General features: G+C 42.4%; 1 protein-coding gene across 1 annotated transcript in view; it reads left to right on the top strand.

Annotated features, from left to right (window-relative positions):
- xylt1 (xylosyltransferase 1) overlaps positions 1-18,634 on the top strand; it is a 303,503-nt gene that overhangs the window by 184,868 nt on the left and 100,001 nt on the right. The window contains exon 5 of the mRNA XM_033040266.1: positions 13,529-13,609. Within this exon, the coding sequence (XP_032896157.1) occupies positions 13,529-13,609 (81 nt within the window). The remainder of the gene's footprint in view (positions 1-13,528; positions 13,610-18,634) is intronic.

The following is an 18,634-nucleotide window of genomic DNA, read 5'->3' as shown; positions in this document are numbered from 1 at the left end:
TTCACTTCTGCTCCGTCAATCTGACGAAGGATCCCGACATAGTTGGATTTAGCGCTAAGGGCTAATAGAAACAGGGGATATGGGGAGAAAGCAGGAATGGGGAACTGATTTAGAATGTTCAGCAGTGCTCATATTGACTGGCAGTGCTGGATCGAAGGGTCAAATGGCCTAATCCTGCACCTATTTTATATATTTCTATGATATGAAACACTGTATGTCCATTTCCCTCCGTAGATGTTGCCTGGCCAGCTGAGTTCCTCCAGCAACTTGTTTTTTACTCAAGGTTGCAGCATTTGTAGTCGCTTGTGTTTCCAGCACCAGAGGTTAGCATTGAACCTGCGTTGCTGAGCTGTGAGCTGCAGCTCTGTTAGTTTCACCATCTTTTTGCCTGGTGCACCTGTTATGCAGTTTTACTGAACTTCGAGCTAGGTATAAGAACATGTGTTTCTTCAGCCATAGTTGAATTGGGCAGAATTAGATTGCAAACAGTTGAGCAAATGGTTTTGGTGAAGAGACCTTGGTGTTTGCCCAGGCTATGCCGATCACCACACATCTCATTCATGACCTCATCATCTCTGAAATCTTATCCAACCTACAGTCCTTCCACTATATCTGTCCTTCTGCAATTCAGGCTACTTGATTTGCTTCACAATTAGTAGTTTAGTTTAGAGATACAGCGCGGAAACAGGCCATTCGGCCCACCGAGTCCGCACCGACCAGCGATCCCCACACATTAACACTATCCTACACACTCTAGGGGCAATTTCACATTTTATACCAAGCCAATGAACCTACAAACCTGCACGTCTTTAGAGTGTGGGAGGAAACCGAAGATCTCTGAGAAAACCCACGCGGTCACGGGGAGAATGTACAAATTCCACACAGACGGGCACCCGTGGTCAGGATAGAACTCGAGTCTCTGGAGTTGTAAATGCTGTATGGCAGCAACTCTATCACTGTGCCACTGTGCCGCCCATTGAAGCTATGGCTTCAGCTGCCAAGGACCAAAGCTTTACCATTCCTTTTCTCAACCCCTTTCAACTCCTTCCTGTCTAGAATTTCTCGTACACAAGAAAAATGCTGAACAGAGGGGCAGTGCAGCAGCATAGCAGGTACTGTCGGGGACCCATCGAAACAAATATAACAGTAAATATGCTCCTCCACCATGTAGTCATCTCCAAAGATGATCATTGGGTGGCATATAACCATATATAACTATATAACAATTACAGCACGGAAACAGGCCATCTCGGCCCTTCTAGCCCGTGCCGAACACTCACTCTCACCTAGTCCCATCTACCTACACTCAGACCATAACCCTCCATTTCTTTCCCATCCATATACCTATCCAATTTATTTTTGAATGATAAAATCGAACCTGCCTCTACCACTTCCACTGGAAGCTCATTCCACGCAGCTACCACTCTCTGAGTAAAGAAGTTCCCCCTCATGTTACCCCTAAACTTCTGTCCCTTAATTCTCAAATCATGTCCTCTTGTTTGAATCTTCCCTACTCTCAATGGAAAAAGCTTATCCACGTCAAGTGGATTGAGTTAACAGGAGGTCACACGCCTGAGCAGCCCTCTACTCCACAGTCAGATTGGCGGCAGTGAGCCATTATTCTTTGGACTGAGGGAGGATGCAGGGTGGAATACTTCTGGAATGATGGAATAACTAGGCGTAAATCTCTTTTCCACATTTAAGATGCTGCTTACGCCTGCCTGTGTTATGGAATTTCTGGCCACTTGCCCAATATGGGTCTATGATGATGATGATGATACTTTATTGTCACTTGTACCTAGCAGTGAATTCTTTGTTTTTGCGTCCACAAAATAGTCACAACAAAGGTGTCGAAGCTGTGCCCCAGCGTTTAGTTTTGTTTGATAACACACTCAATGTATTTTGCTACTTTATAGCTGCTATTTTAAAATAAATTTATGGTTGTTCAAAATCTACTCTGGCTAGTGTTGTCATGCAGTTCCTTGATATCTGCTTAGGTCAGCAAAAATCTGATGAAAAGGTCACATGAACGCATTCTGTCATTTGCTGACTGCCTCAATGCAGCGGAAGATCTTGAATTAGTTTTTTCCCCCAGCATATCTTCTACGCAGCAGTTAGTATAACATCAAATTAAGCTAAAAAGAGAGAAATAGAGTAGGCCCAGTAACATTGGTGGAATTCATATTTCACCACAGCAATAACCTTGCAAAACGTAAAATATTGAACATGTTTGATTCAAGTCTCAAATATCCTAAACTTCAATTGAAAAATGAGTTGTGTAGCAGCATCACACTTTCCACCTGTTCGTGCAGTTGTTGCTGTGTTGGACTTTTCATTAGAGTTTTTTACGCACGTCATTAGGCTCTTCAGTTTCCTTATTGCTCACAAAGAAGGCCTGACTCAACAAATGTGTTGCCGCTTTGATGGTTAGCCAGTCATTGCTGGATGTGATACTGCACAGGAACCTCATCTAACACAAATCTCGACCTTATCCTGATCCAATCTACCATTAACGTCTTGGTAAATTTACACTGATTCTGCAGCACTCAGAGCAGCGGAGTGGCACAGGGTTAGATAGAGCTGCTGACTCACTTCCCCACAGCAGCGGAGTGGCACAGGGTTAGATAGAGCTGCTGACTCACTTCCCCTCAGCAGCGGAGTGGCACAGGGTTAGATAGAGCTGCTGCCTCACAGCCCCACAGCAGCGGAGTGGCACAGGGTTAGATAGAGCTGCTGCCTCACAGCCCCACAGCAGCGGAGTGGCACCGGGGTAGATAGAGCTGCTGACTCACTTCCCCTCAGCAACAGAGTGGCACCGGGGAAGACCTGCTGCCTCACTGCCCCAGAGACCCAAATTCAATCCTGACTACGAATGCTGTCTGTGCAGAGCTTGCACGTTCTCCCTGTGGCTGCGTGGGGTTTCTCTGGTTGTTCCGGTTTCCTCCCACATCCCAACGATGAGAGGCATTGTCGGTTAATTGACCTGTGTAAATTGGAACGCATGTGTAGGGAGTGGATGAGAAAGTGGGATAACGTGGAACTAGTGTGAACGAACGTTTGATACTTGCCCTTGTCACAGTGGGCTGAAGGGCCTGTTTTTATGCTGTATCTCTAAACACTCCACTAGTTATATGGATGGAACTCCAGATGCTGGTTTCTACCAAAGGTAGACACAAAATGCTGGAGTAACTCAGCGAGACAGGCAGCATCTCTGGAGAGAAGGAATGGATGGCGTTTCGGTTCAAGACCCTTCTTCAGACAGAGAGTCAGGGGAGAGGGAGTCTAGTTATCTTCGGTGTGGGTACCACGATACAACAGGAGCCTGGATAATAATGGCAGTCAATTTTATCTAAATAAAAATGGAGGAAAAGTTGTCCCATTTTTTGTCTTTCAATATATTTTTTAGATAATAAATGACCTAGAGTGATTTAAAAACTGCGATAATTTAATTACTGATTTGCATATAACTCCGTTACTCCACTTAACTAAAACGTTTATTTGGTATTGTGTTGTGGATACTGCAATGATGGCTGCATTTTTCAGTATACTGATTGATGCTTAAGGTTGCTATTCCTGGTTAAGGTATAATTGTGTGACTAACCTGCCTGTAATGAATGAGCATTCCATATGATACCAGCACTCTGAACAGTAGCTGTCATCCATGTGCACCACTTCACACTGCACGAAAAGTCACCATTCTGAATCTGACAGGTCTGAAGTCACCTGGATCAGATGGACTACACCCCAGGGTTCTGAAAGAGGTGGCTTTAGAAATTGTGGAGGCATTTGGTGGTGATCTTTCGAGAATCACTAGAGTCAGGAGTGGTCCCAGAGGACAGGAAAATAGCAAAACAATTTGTAAAACAAAAAAAAAAAAACAATTCCGGAGGACTGGGAATTTACTGTTCAAGAAGGGAGCGCTGCAAAAGAGGAGAGATATAGGCTGGTTAGGCTGACTTCATTGGTTGGTAAGAATTTAGAGTCTATTATTAAAGGTAAGGTTTCCGATTACTTAGAAGCACATGATAAAATAGGCCAAAGTCAACATGGTTTTGTGAAGGGGAGATCTTGCCTGATGAATCTGCTGAGATTCTTTGAGGAACTAAATAGCAGGATAGTCAAAGGAGAGTGGATGTTGTTTACCTGGACTTTCTGAAGGCCTTTGATAATCTGCCACATGTGAGGCTGCTAAGGAGGATGAGAGCCCATTGTATGACAGGGAAGATGATGGAGATGAGCCCATGGATAGCAGGTTGGCTGGATGGCAGAAGGCAAAGAGTGTCAATAAAGGGAGCTTTATCTAGTTGGCTGCCAGTGACTAGTGGAGTTCTGCAGGGTTGGGTGTAGGGACCGCTACTCTTCACGTTGTATATCAATGGTTTGGACGAGGGGATTGAAGGGTTTGTGGCCAAGTTTGTGGATGATACAAAGATAGGTGGTTGGGCAGGTAGCGTAGAGAAAGCAGGAATTCTGCAGAAGGACTTGGACAGGTTGGGAGAGTGGGCAGAGAAGTGGCAATGGAATATAGTGTAGCAAAGTGTGGAGTCGTGCATTTTGACATTAGGAATAAAGGCGGAGACTATTTTCTAAATGGAGAGGCTTCACAAAATCGGAGGTGCAAAGGGACTTGGGAGTGCTAGTGCAGGATTCAAAAGGTTAATTTGCAAGTTGAATCAGTAGTAAGGAAGGAAAATGCAATGGTATTATTTATTTCTAGAGGACTAGAATATAAAAACAAGGTTGCAATGCTGGGGATTTACAAGGCACTGGTCAGTCTGGCTTTAGAGGAATTATAACTATAGGCATTTGACTTCACTGGGACTGTACCCGCTGGAGTTTAGACGGATTAGCGGAGGATCTCGGAAACTCATTGAATAGTGAAAGACTTGAAGAGAATGGATGTGAAGAGGATGTTTCCATTAGACTTTAGAATTTAGATACAGTGGGTAAACAGGCCCTTCAGCCATCAAATCTGCATCGACCAGTGATCACCCTGTACGTTAGCACTATCCCACATTTACAGTTTACAGAAGCCTATCAACCTGTACGTCTTTGGAGTGTGGGAGGAAACCTGAGCACCCAATTAAACCCATGGAGAACATACAAACTCCGTACAGAGAGCACCCGTAGTCAGGATCCAACCCAGGTCTCTGGCGCTGTAAGGCAGCAACTCTACCACTGCTCCACTGTGCCACAAGTGGGAGAGTCTAGGGATAGAGGGCACAGCCTCAGAATAGTGAATGAATAAGAATGAATGAATGAATACGTTTATTGGCCAAGTATTCCCATACAAGGAATTTTCCTTGATGCTCCGATACAAATGACAATATGACATTCAGTGACAGTTAGGAATGACACATAAAACATTAAACATCAATAATAGGACATTCCTTCAGAAAGGAAATGAGGAGGAACTTCTTTAGTCAGATGGTGGTGAATACAGACTGCTGTATTGGCCAAGGCATTGAGTATTTTTTCAGCAGACATTGATAGATTCTTGATTAGTAAGGGTGTCAAAGGTTTGGTGAAGAAGGCAGGAGAATGGGGCTGAGAGGGAAAGATAGATAAGCCATGATTGAATGGCAGAGTAGGCTCGATGAGCCGAATGGCCTAACTACTCCTTTGCCTTATGGACTTATTCTGTGTGTTACCTAACCGGATAGTTCTTGATTGACCTAAGAGACTTACAAAACCATGAGAGGTATTGATAAGGTGACTCGATGCAATCTTTTCCCCAGGGTAGTGGAGAATAAAACCTGAGGGCATAAGTTTCAGGTGAAGGGGGAAGGAATTAAAAGGCACTCGATGGACAACTTTATCACCCAGAGTGTGGTGTATATATGGAAGGCTCTGCCAGATGAAGTCTTCTTCTTGCATATGACGTGCACAGCCTAAAGTTGTAAGACAACTTGTTCTGTTTGATCTTCTGTTTGTGCATGCCAGGTTGATTGCATTCGTCGAAACAGGGTGGACCAGGTATAGGTTGCAATCTCCCACCCCGCCAGATGAAGTGTAGAGATGGGTACAATTACCACATTTAAAAGAGACTTAAACACAAACATGGATAAAAAAGTTTGGAGGAATATGGACCAAATGCATGAAAGTGGGACTGACTCGGTCAGCATTGAGTAGCTGGGTGGAATGGACACAGAGCACTGGAGTTGTGAGGCCACAGGACCTACTAGCCATTGTCTTGTAAGATTAAATTGTAAATAGACACAGAGTGCTGGAGTAACTCAGCGGGTCAGGCAGCATCTCTGGAGATAAGGAATGGGTGACGTTTCGGGTCGAGACCCTTATGTGTCTGTGTCTGTGCTGTATGGCCCCATAACCATGATTTCTCCCCATCTCCAATAATGATATAACTGAAAAATAAAAGATCTTTTAAAATACAAATTTATGAAAAAAGAACTGGGATCAATTATATCTATTGGACAGAAAGAAAAAGGTAATAAACATTGGTCAATTACAGATAGAGGAGTAGCATTGAAGATTGAGTTCCATCCCTGCCCATCCCAGTTCCAAACCCAATCATTTTCAGGACTTAAAGCTATTCCCATTATTTTCATTTGTCAGATAGAAGGAACAAATATGAGCCGATCATACAGGAATTCTAGGCAAAGTCAAAAGATAGCTTGCCGTGAATAAGCAAAACATTTATGAAACATTGATAGTTGTTGGACAAAGCGTTTAAAGAATGAAGAGATGAGCCGATTAGATCAAGTGGTCATGGTTCAGAAAAACATTATTGTTTACATGATGGGACATTCCCACTTCACAAGTGACACTTTGAATCATTCTTTATTTATTCGCACAATGTGAATATTTATGGTAATTTATTTCCAATTATGGACAAAATGCTTCTCCAGTAACTTTATGAGAAGGGATCAATATCCATGTAGCAGTTGGTTTCATGGCAAGTGTGAGTATATGTTCTGATGCCTTTAATCTTAAGTATGAATTGAATTATGTGAAACCACGCCAAATAATCTAGAGAAGAACAGAAATACAAACAAGTATATAATTTCTCAAACAATGGAAGATAAATATTTAATCACTGGATTAGCTATAACTGAAAAGTTCAAATCCATTTCACTCAATAAACACATTATCAATTAATGCAAAACACCGTTTTATCTATTGAGATAATGTCAGGAGAGATTGTATGGTTTCATGAGTAAGGCTTATAATTTCATCTGTGTATGAAGGAACTGCAGATGCTGGTTTAAACCAAAGATAGACACAAAAAAGCCGGAGTAACTCAGCGGGACAGGCAGCAACTCTGGAGGGAAGGAATGGGTGACCTTTGGGGTCGAGACACTTCTTCAGACCGAAGAAGAATCTGAAGTCTGTAGAAGGGTCTCGACACGAAACATCACCCATTCCTTCTCTCCAGAGGTGCTGCCTGTCCCGCTGAGCTACTCCAGCATTTTGTGTCTATTTACAATTTAATCTTGCAAGACAATGGCTAGTAGTCCAGTGGCCTAGGTTCAACCCTGACCTCTGATACAGTCAGATGGAGTTTGCACATTTGTCCTTTGATGCATTGTTTTCTTTCCACATCCCAAAGACATGCAGGTTGGTCGGTTCATTGACCAATTTCACTTCTCCGTGAATTTCACTTGTTCCTGTGAATTTGGAGAGAATAAAGAAAGTTGGGGAATGGGTACATGGGCATTTGGCCTCTGAACTCAGCAGGACAAAGGACTTGTTTCCATACTGTATGATTCTATGACGAGTAACATTGAAACCAGAGGGCGAAGGTTTAAGATGAGAGATAAGGTTAGAGATCAGAGGAAAGTTTTTTTTAACCAAAAGGCGGTTGCAGTTTGGAACACATTGGGTGAGAAGAGCCTTTTAAAAATAAAGGCTCGCACAGCCTTTTAAAAATATTTGGACCAACACTTGAATCACCAAAGCATCAAAGATTATGGACCAGGTGATATAAATGGCATTGAATTGAAGAGTATTAGGGCCAGTTTCTGTACTGTACCGGTCTAACTGTAGCCTGGATTGAGGGACCCTCCAAAAGACTTGACTGATGGTTTTTATAAATATCTAGTAACATTATTCAAGTCCAGATGTCTAGTTACTTTTGTGCAATGTTGCTTCATTCTGGACTCAGGGTGTTTGATTTATTAGCATTGCAGGTCCGAGATTGTCATCATCCATTGGATGGCAGAACAGGTGCAGGTGGCAGGAGATTTATACAAGTTCCTCACATTGATATCTGCCTGGATATCAGGGAATATTTGTGCCAGACAGTACAGAAAGTGTCTAATCAGCAGGCTCAGAGGTTTGCCTCAGATGATGCTATGTTGTTTTTGGTCATTCCTTTCGATCAGAGAGACCAAGTCTGGACTCGGCGATCATTTCACCGAACACTTGTGCTCGGTCCAACAAGGCTAGCTGGATCTCCCAGTGACTTATCATCTTACCTTCCCTTCCCATTCCTATACTGACCTTTTTGGCTTGAGGCCACACAGAAACTGGAGGAACAGCACCTCATTTTCCACTTCAGCTTGTCGCCTAATGGTTTGGACATTGAATTCTCCAGTGACCTGTAAACAACCCTTGTGTTTTCCACCCCCCACCCTCTTCCCTAAGCTCCACCTTGACGCACCCAGTTCTCCCCTGCCCCCTCCCCTTCCACCTATATTCATTCCTCTGGTTTCATAACTCGGACTTCTTCTATCTTATCTCAAACTTTTCATTTTGGCCTTTGTCTAACCATCTGCCTTTCGAAACCCCACATATGTATCCTGCCCTCTGTCTTTCATCTTTCTCCTCCTCATCCCCCACCTCAATCGGTCTGAAGAAATGCCTGAACATGAAATGTTGTCTATCCATGTTTCTCAGAGATGCTGCGTGACCTACTTGAACACTATCTTTTAATGAATCAACTGATCAGTTTGCCTCTTTTATAAAGTTCTTATACTTCAGTACACTTAGTTTTCATTCAAACATTGATTGAACATATTCATACATGAAGGTACTAACTTTATGATCAAATACCATATTGCTGATTCCAAATCAGATGTCATTCAACAAGGTCCCCGTTTTCTCATATTCAGATTTCCAGCACCTTATTATCATTGTGTGTGTTTTGTACATTTCTCCAATTCTTACATACGATGAACAATTAGTGAAATGACATCCCCCACTCCTGGTATTATAAGCTCTTCATTATCCCACAATGTCATTTTCAAAGATAAAAATGAAGTACTGTGTTAATTAATAGTGCTTATTTACTTATTGCAGTAAATTTGATTTTCCCTTGTGTGTTTGTTCTTGTGATAAGATTTTATCTCTCATCCCTTGAGAAAGTACTTAGTGTGTGTGTGTAATCTGGTTGTGTTTCAGCATATTGTGTAGGAAGGAACTGTAGATTGCTGGTTTAAACCAAAGATAGACACAACAATCTGGAGCAACTCAGCAGGTCAGGCAACATCTCTGGAGAAAAGGAATAGACGATGTTTCGGGTCGAGACCCTTCTTCAGACTGAGAGAAAGGGAAACGAGAGATGTAGACGGAGTTGTAGAGAGATATAGAACAAATGAATGAAAAATATGCAAAAAAGTTACGATGATATAGGAAACAGGACATTGTTAGCTGTTAGGTGAGAATGAGCACAGGTAATGAGACTCAACAAGACGACTTTGAAGCTGGTATGACTTGGGTGGGGGTGGGATGGAGAGAGAAGGGGTGCAGGGGTTTCTTGAAGTTAGAGAAATCAATATTCATACCACTGGGTTGTATGTGGCCCAAGCGAAATATGGGATGCTGTCATCCAATGGAGGAGATCTAGGACAGAAAGGTCAGTGTGAGAATGGGAAGGGGGATTAAAGTGTTTTGGCAACTGGGAGATCAGGTTGATCCAGGTGGATTGATTGATCGAAGGTGTTCAGCGAAACGCTCACCGAGCCTGCGCTTGGTCTCGTTGATATATAGGAGTCTATACCTGGAACAGCGGATACAGTAGATGAGGTTGGAGGAAGTGCAAGTGAACATCTGCCTCACCTGAAAGGATGCAACACCTGTCACTATACCTCTTCCGTCAACTCTGACCAAGGACCCCAACTGTCTTTTCAGGTGAGGCTGAGGCTCACCTGCACCTCCTCTAACCTCATCTACTAAGTGTAAATTGTCCCCAGCGTGTGTAGGATATTGTTAATGTGCGGGGATCGCTGGTCGGCACGGCCTCGGTGGGCCGAAGGTCCTGTTTCCAAGCTGTATCTCTAAACTAAACTATTGCTCTGCATTTGAAACCATCTTTTTTTTTAATTGGTCCCCGTAAAATTCTCAAGAAAATACTTTTGAGAAACAAATCGATTGAGAGTCAGTTTCCTTACCCTGGGTCTAGTGAGCACCAAAATATGTAATTGCCAAGCTTGTGCAACCAGGCAGAGGGTGGAGTAGTGCCTGAACACTCATTTACAAAACCTCACATTCCCAATTCTCCTCTGCCATTCAGCCACACATTTGTGGAAGGTTTGAATGGTCGCACTGTGGTTATCTCCACAGGACATGCAAAATGTCAGAAGGGAAAACAACTGACTCAAGGCGTAATTTGAAATCCCTGCACTTTACACCTCATTTAACAACTGGCAAAAAATAGCTTCTACTTTACCCAGTTTGTGTTGACAAACTAGGCTTGTATTCACTGGAGTTTAGAAGGATGAGGGGGCTCTTACAGAAACATATAATATGAAAAAAGGACTGGACAAGCTAGATGCAGGAAAAATGTTCCCGATGTTGGGCGAGTCCAGAACCAGGGGCCACAGTCTTAGAATAAAGAGGAGGGCCATTTAAGACTGAGGTGAGGAAAAACTTTTTCACCCAGAGAGTTGTGAATTTGTGGAATTCCCTGCCACAGAGGGCAGTGGAGGCCAAGTCACTGGATGGAATTAAGAGAGAGTTTGATAGAGCTCTAGGGGCTAGTGGAATCAAGGGATATGGGGAGAAGGCAGGCACGGGTTATTGATTGGGGACAATCAACCATGATCACAATGAATGTCGGTGCTGGCTCGAAGGGCCGAATGGCCTCCTCCTGCACCTATTTTCTGTATTTCTATATTTCTATGTTTCCATTACATTCCAAAGCGTTGATAATATTCAGGGTATAAAAAATCTTTTGAAGCAAAAAGTGAAGCAGCAAATACCTCGTAAATATTCAAATTTAGTACGAACAAGAAACAGATTGACTATTTATTCTGAATTGTCTAAAAGAATAGATTTACAATTGTGAATCAACATGACTCATGTCCCATCCATACCCCCATCCTAATTCCGAAGTGTAGAATTATGATGTCACTTTACAGACAGTTATAAAAGATTTTTTATACCCTGAATATTATCAACGCTTTGGAATTCGGCCCTTCGAGCCAGCACCGCCATTCATTGTGATCATGGTTGATTGTCCCCAATCAATAACCCGTGCCTGCCTTCTCCCCATATCCCTTGATTCCACTAGCCCCTAGAGCTCTATCAAACTCTCTCTTAATTCCATCCAGTGACTTGGCCTCCACTGCCCTCTGTGGCAGGGAATTCCACAAATTCACAACTCTCTGGGTGAAAAAGTTTTTCCTCACCTCAGTCTTAAATGGCCCTCCCCTTTATTCTAAGACTGTGGCCCCTGGTTCTGGACTCGCCCAACATCGGGAACATTTTTCCTGCATCTAGCTTGTCCAGTCCTTTTTTCATATTATATGTTTCTGTAAGATCCCCCTCATCCTTCTAAACTCCAGTGAATACAAGCCTAGTCTTTTCAATCTTTCCCCATATGACAGTCCCGCCATCTCAGAGACCAATCTCGTGAACCTACGCTGCACTGCCTCAATCACAAGGATGTCCTTCCTGAAATTAGTCCTTCCTCAATCCTCGAATACTTCATTGTCACATGTGACAAGGCACAGTGACATTCTTTGCTGCGTACACAATGTATACAAATGGCGGCCGCCTACAGCGCTGACAAAGGTACAAAGCACGCCGGCTCCTCGTGTGTTCAACCCCACACCCCCAGAGCCGTCCCCCCCACGCGGTGTCCCCATCGTCCATTGTTCTTCCCCCTACCTCACGGCAGTGCCCCCACACTCTCATTGACTGCCAACCGCAGGTCGCCCCGAGAGGCTTCACCACCGCCGAGGGTCCCACTTTTTCCCCATAACATTGTGTTTATTTATTCTTCCCATTTAACCGTCATCATGGGACATTGGGTTGAATCAACTTGATATTGTCCAAGCCATTGTCACACCACCACACGCTTCCTGTGCTAACATTCCCATTCTGCTCAGCCCGGCATTCCTGGGCCTTTGACCCTCATTTCTGCCACTGTCCACCGTCCATGAAGTAGTTATCCATGAACAATTCAGGTGGTGAACCCCAGGGCTTGGCCTTAGACAGGGAGAACCTCATTGAAACATACAGAATAGTGAAAGGCTTGGATGTGAAGAGGATGTTTACACCATTGGGAGAGTCTAGGACTAGAGGTCATAGCCTCAGAATTAAAGGACATTATTTTAGGAATGTGATAAGGAGTGTACATATGTGTCAATGGTTGTCGTGTTTGTATTTTTTTTTTTTTTTTTAACCGGAGGAGATGTAATGGAATTTCGTTGCACAGTATTGTGCAATGACAATAAACGTATTCATTCATTCATCATTCAAGGAGACATTTCTTTAGTTAGAGGGTGATGAATCTGTGGAATTCTTTGCCACATAAGTCTATGGAAGCAGTCAGTGGATATTTTTAAGGCAGAGATAGATAGATTCTTGATTAGTACAGGTGTCAGAGGTTATTGGGAGAGGGCAGGAGAATGAGGTTAGGAGGGAGAGATAGATCTGCCATGATTGAATGGCGGAGTAGACTTGATGGGCCCAATGGCCTAATTCTACTCCTATCACTTATGATCTTATAATATTGTGATGGTCTTCCAAAAGCTCTTGCTAGCAAAGATCTTTTCCAATCCCGATATTTAGAAAGAATTGAAATACATTTACATAATTAAAAATTAAATAAATTAAATAAAATTTAGTGAACTATACATGAAGCAATGATATTATATAAAGTGTAAATATAAAAATAAATAAAACTGACAAGACAAACCGCATGTAAAGAGAAGTACAATCGGATTCATTGTGAAGATTGGCCTTGTAACAATGTGGACATTTCCTGGACAAGCACAGGCAGAGAGGAAGAAACTGGCAGCACCCCTTTGTTTCATTTTATCATGCTCTTCCACAATAATTTCACCAATTTAAAGCAGTTTAAGGGCTGGTAACGTGATTAGTAATGAATGCAAAGCTGATGTTTTGGATCCCCTTCTGAAACTAACAGGAGAGCATATAATCAATGTCCATCTGAATTAACATGGACAACCCAATGAAATAATGATCAAGAATATTTAATAACTGTAAAGTTGGTAGAAGGGTGTTGGTGGGGAACTTGTGGTTTTTAATGTAATTGAAATGTTATGATCTATTAACCAGAGATAGATTGTTAAAATATGCTTTTATATTTGTTCCATAGAGCTAACGATCAACTGGTGGCTTTCTTATCAAGATACCGGAACATGAACTTCCTGAAGTCTCATGGAAGAGATAATGCAAGGTATTGTGCCTTTCCTGCTAACTGCTTATTGTATACGTACAATCACAATTTGTAATGCCAAGGAAGTGCCAAGCTGGTTTATACCAAAGATACATATAAAATGCTGGAGAAACTCGGCAGGTCAGGCAGAAAATGGTTAGGTGATGTTTTGGGTCGGGACCCTTCTTCACAAATAACATGAATAATTTGTTGGATTTATGCATTGGTATTCCATAGGTGTACTTGTGGCTCAAGCCACTGTAGTGATGGTCAAATACATCAGCTAGACTCCAGGACTCATTCTTGCCCAGTCACAGAGTAGGGCAGGAACCAGTACAGGATATGTGTTCCAGGGTAACCCAGAGCAGGAGACTGTTAGAACGTCAGCATCTTAAATAGGGACGTGACCTCCATCATTGTATTCACCTGGCCTCAAGAGCCTTAGCACCGAACCATTCAGATGAGAACGAGTACAAAAATATCCTTGTCCTATGCAGCAGCTCCAATATTAATTGCCCAAGACATGAGGCGGGCTTACTCTTAACTGGCCTAGATACTCTGCAGCTCAGAGATGGAATTTCAAAACATCCAGTCTGGACAAACTCCTTGAATAACAAATAATAAAAAAGAAAATTATAGAGGATGATGTTACATAGAAGTGATTTATTTAGATGGATATAAAATCCGATGTACTAAGTTAAATGATTAAGATTTGTACATTGCTTGGTGCCGATGGTGTATTTTACTCCAGTGAAGATGTTTCAACAATATATTCTAATTGTCTGTGTCTCATTTGCATCATCCACATGATTTACTCTCGGTGTCAGTTTTGTTGCAAACATGAACTTGTATTGCAGGGCATGCTGTGTTGATCTTTAAATAACATGAATAAGTATAGACGAGTAACTCACAGTTTGAAAGCCATAATCAGCAATAATGTCCTGGCAGTGATACGTTAACCATCGGCTGAATAAACTTCATGTAGTCTAGGGGTAGCAAAGCCATTATTTAATTTATTTTAGTTTAGTTTAGAGATACAGCGCGAAAACAGGCCCTTCGGCCCACTGAGTCCGCACTGACCAGCGATCCCCGCACATTAACACTACCCTACACACATTAAGGACAGTTTTTTTTAAACATTTATACCAAGTCAATTAACCTACAAACCTGTAGGTCTTGGGAATTTGGGAGGAAACCGAAGATCTTGGAGAAAACCCACGGGGGTCACGGAGATAATGTACAAACTCCGTACAGACAAGCACCAATAGTCTGGATCGAACCTGCATCTCTGGTGCTGTAAGGCAGTAGCTCTACAGCTGCACCACCGTGCCACCTACTTATTGATTAATGGAGCAAACAGCACAGACTTAAACTGCCAAATTCATTGACCGGCATGGTTTCCCAGTTGCCTTCATTTAATTTGAGCTGATTAGATTATTTTGCACCCGTTTAGAATTTTTAATTGGGCTCAAGCTACTTGTTCACTTTGTATTCCCATTTCCATTGAGAATATGCGTAATGCAAATGATTGATTAAATAAACAGAAAGATCAAGCATGGTTTAACTGCTCTAAAAGTTGATAGTCATGGACAGTAATGCAGAGATAATGTACTAAATCCATTGCCCAAGTGGTCCTTATCGATTCATAACACACATCTGTTTAATGCTATATTAGCATATGACAGTGCTCCACATGTGATGTACCTTGACCAATGAAAGTATTTTGGTAATTTCTGTCCTCTTTCACTAGAAACTTTTCTTCACATTCCTAAACTTTGGGTGAAGTTATCAGTAATTTGAAATGGGAAAAAACTTAAAGGCCAATGGATCTTGCTGTTTGAAATGGATGTTACCACCACCTGTAAAGCCAAAGGCAGCCATCCAATTTATAAAAGGAGAATGCTTTCTGAGCTCATAACTATTCATTTGAGCCGTACTCTGTGTGACATTAGGTGTAGCTCTTCCTGATGCTGAAGAATTCAGATCCCAGTTTTAATTGGGACAAAGGACGTACTTCAGTTACACTGGGAATAAGATTGCAGAAAGCTTTGACAGTCAGTAGAAAAAAATCCGTTCTACTATGGATCTGCAATTTGCCCATGAGAGTTCCCCCTGTGTGCTGCATGTAGTCAATACTTTACATCTAGGTTCTGAATTCAAAAATCTATTCCATTTTGTCAAAACACAGCAGGGCAGCAATCACCAATATAAACACTACATACTGTATAACCATGTGGTTTAGGTGGTTCATTTCTGGCATTGGTATTGGTTTGTTATTGTCACGTGTACCAAGATAAAATGAAAAATGTTATTGCGCTATCCAAAGAACTCATATCATTCATTGCATGAAGATAGCGCCAGAGAGGAAAAGAAATAGAATGCGGAATTCTATTCAGCAGGGCCGGTATCATGTGTTGATATAATCAACACATGATTATAATCGAGCCATTCACAGAGTACATTATATGGGAATAACATTTAGTGCAAGGTGACTAGGTGCAGTTCAGGACAGCTCTCTGGTTGTGGTCGAATAGTTCACTTGCCCTAATAACAGCTGGGAAGAAACTGTCCCTGCATCTGGAGATGTGCGTTTTCACACTTCTATACCTTTTACCTGATTGGAGAGGGGAGAAGAGGGAGTGACCAGGGTGCGACTTATCCTTGGTTATGCTGCTGGCCTTGCCGAGGCAGCATGAGGTATAAATGGAGTCAATGGATGCGTCCACAATTATTGCGGTCTTGGATGGAGCTGTTGCCAAACCATGCTGTGATGCATCCTGATCACATGCTTTTTACAGTGCAACTGTAGAAGTTGGATAGGGTTGTTTGGGACATGCCCAACATCGTAAGCAGAGAGGAAGTAGAGGCGTTGGTGTTGGTGTGCTTCCTTGGTCATTGCTTCAATATGGGTAATCCAGGAAAGATTGTTGGTGATGTGTACTGCGAGGAAATTGAAGTTTTCAACCATTTTCACCAGCGCCGTGTTAAATATGGTGGAATGTTCCTCTGAGCTTTTATATCTCTGAACTGAGGGGAGAGGGGAGAAGTGAGAATGACCAGGGTGTCAAACACTGCTCCTTGACTATGTTGACTGCTAAATGGAAGTCTTAGTGGAAGTCTTGATATTCAGTGTCATCATTGCTGTGTCATTTTCATTTGCCCTTATGAGATGAAGGGGAATTGTGGAGAGATTCTGTCCAGAATCTCTGCATTAGTGTCAGTGATTATCTTCTCAGCGGTCTCTGCGGTTCCCATGGGTATCTCAGAATTGGATTTGCTCTCTTTGGCCTCTAGCTTTTTAATCAGTCATTTTGTTATGTAAATTGGATATGTTCTCAACGGAAAAGAGAAGGTAGAGAGGTGAAATGAAGACAGACTTAGGGATTCTGAAGAGACTGAGGAAGGTTCTGAGGGAGGGGGAAGAACAATGGACAATGGGGACCTGGCGTGGGGGTCCACCAACACGAGGGGGACCTGGTGCAGGGTGACTTTGTCACTTTGTATGCGCCCTTTATGACCACTATTTGCATACCTTGGGTAAACAAGCAAAGAATTTCACTGTGACTTGTCACATGGGACAATAAAGTATAAATTAATTAATTAATTGGTTGATTGATTAATTCACTATGCATTCCTATTACACCATGTCCAGAATAATGCAATCGGAAGATAAGGCTTGCTTGAAGTATAGGCGAGGAAAAGTAGAAAACTCACATTTATAAAAAGAGTTGCTTTGTATGTGCCATTATTAGATAAATATCAAAAGCAGACTTCTGTTTTCATTTCCAGCTAAGTGAACTGATAAACAGCAAATAGCAGTTCTTTTTTCATTCTTATTCATGACCGTTTGCTGGCATTATTCTTTTACTCGTGTCTAAAATAACATAGTCTAAATCCAAATTACTTAGCTCCCTGAGTCGGTTCAATGATATGACAGTATTGGTTGTTTTAGGGTTAGGGTGCTGGGTACAAAGGCAAGGAGGGTGTGTTGAACATCGTTAAAACATTGGTTTCATTAAGGCTGGGATATTGGGCACTGCACTGTACAGCACGAAAGCAGGGCAGAGAGCGCAGACAAGATTTACTAGAACAGTGTAGGAAGGAACTGCAGATGCTGGTTTACACCGAAGGTAGACCAAATTGCTGGAGTAACTCAGCGGGACAGGCGGCATCTGTGGAGGGAATGGATTAGGAGTTGTTTTGGGCCAGTGTTCTTCTTCAATAGGAAGGATGCAGTTGTCTTTGCAAAACACCAAATGATTTTGGGAATGCCAAGAGGTAGAGATAGATAGATAGATAGATAGATAGATAGATAGATAGATAGATAGATAGATAGATAGATAGATAGATAGATAGATAGATAGATAGATAGATAGATAGATAGATAGATAGATAGATAGATAGATAGATAGATAGATAGATAGATAGATAGATAGATAGATAGATAGATAGATAGATAGATAGATGAAAGGGGGAGGGGGAGGGAGAGAAGGAGGAGAGGGAGAGAGAGAAAGAACGAAAGAGAGAGAGATAGAGAGATTCCAGTCTATTAATCCCAAGCACCGTGGTAGATCAATGGTTACAAAAATAATCCACTCTATGACCTTTGGCAGTCCAAAAGCGGCGAAGGAAAATTAAAAATCCCCCCCCACCCTCCCGTCTTCCCCGGCCAGTGATGTGATGGACGCGGGGATCTGGACCAACCGCTGACAAGTTCTCGAACAAATCCCGTCCCCTGGAGACGTCATGTCCGTTATTTGGTTTTTCGGCGTTGTGTCCATTTGGTATCTTGGCTTCCACTTCTTCGCATCAGCTTCTCGTCCTTCCACACCCTGTCCGGGTACTGGTTTGGAGGGATATGGACCAAACGCGGGATGATGGGACTAGTGAAGCTGGGACATGTTGGCTGGTGTGGGCAAGTTGGGCTGAAGGGCCTGTTTCCACGCTGTATCACTCTATGACTATACCATTTCTTAAACCAGGGCTGTTTATTCTGAAGTCTGAAGAAGGATTTTGGCCCGAAACGTTGCCGATTTCCTTCGCTCC

Source organism: Amblyraja radiata, chromosome 22, assembly GCF_010909765.2.
Source record: "Amblyraja radiata isolate CabotCenter1 chromosome 22, sAmbRad1.1.pri, whole genome shotgun sequence".
Lineage (NCBI taxonomy): Eukaryota > Metazoa > Chordata > Chondrichthyes > Rajiformes > Rajidae > Amblyraja > Amblyraja radiata.
The sequence above is the reverse complement of the archived record's forward strand: the minus strand, read 5'-3'. Positions and strand labels throughout refer to the sequence as shown.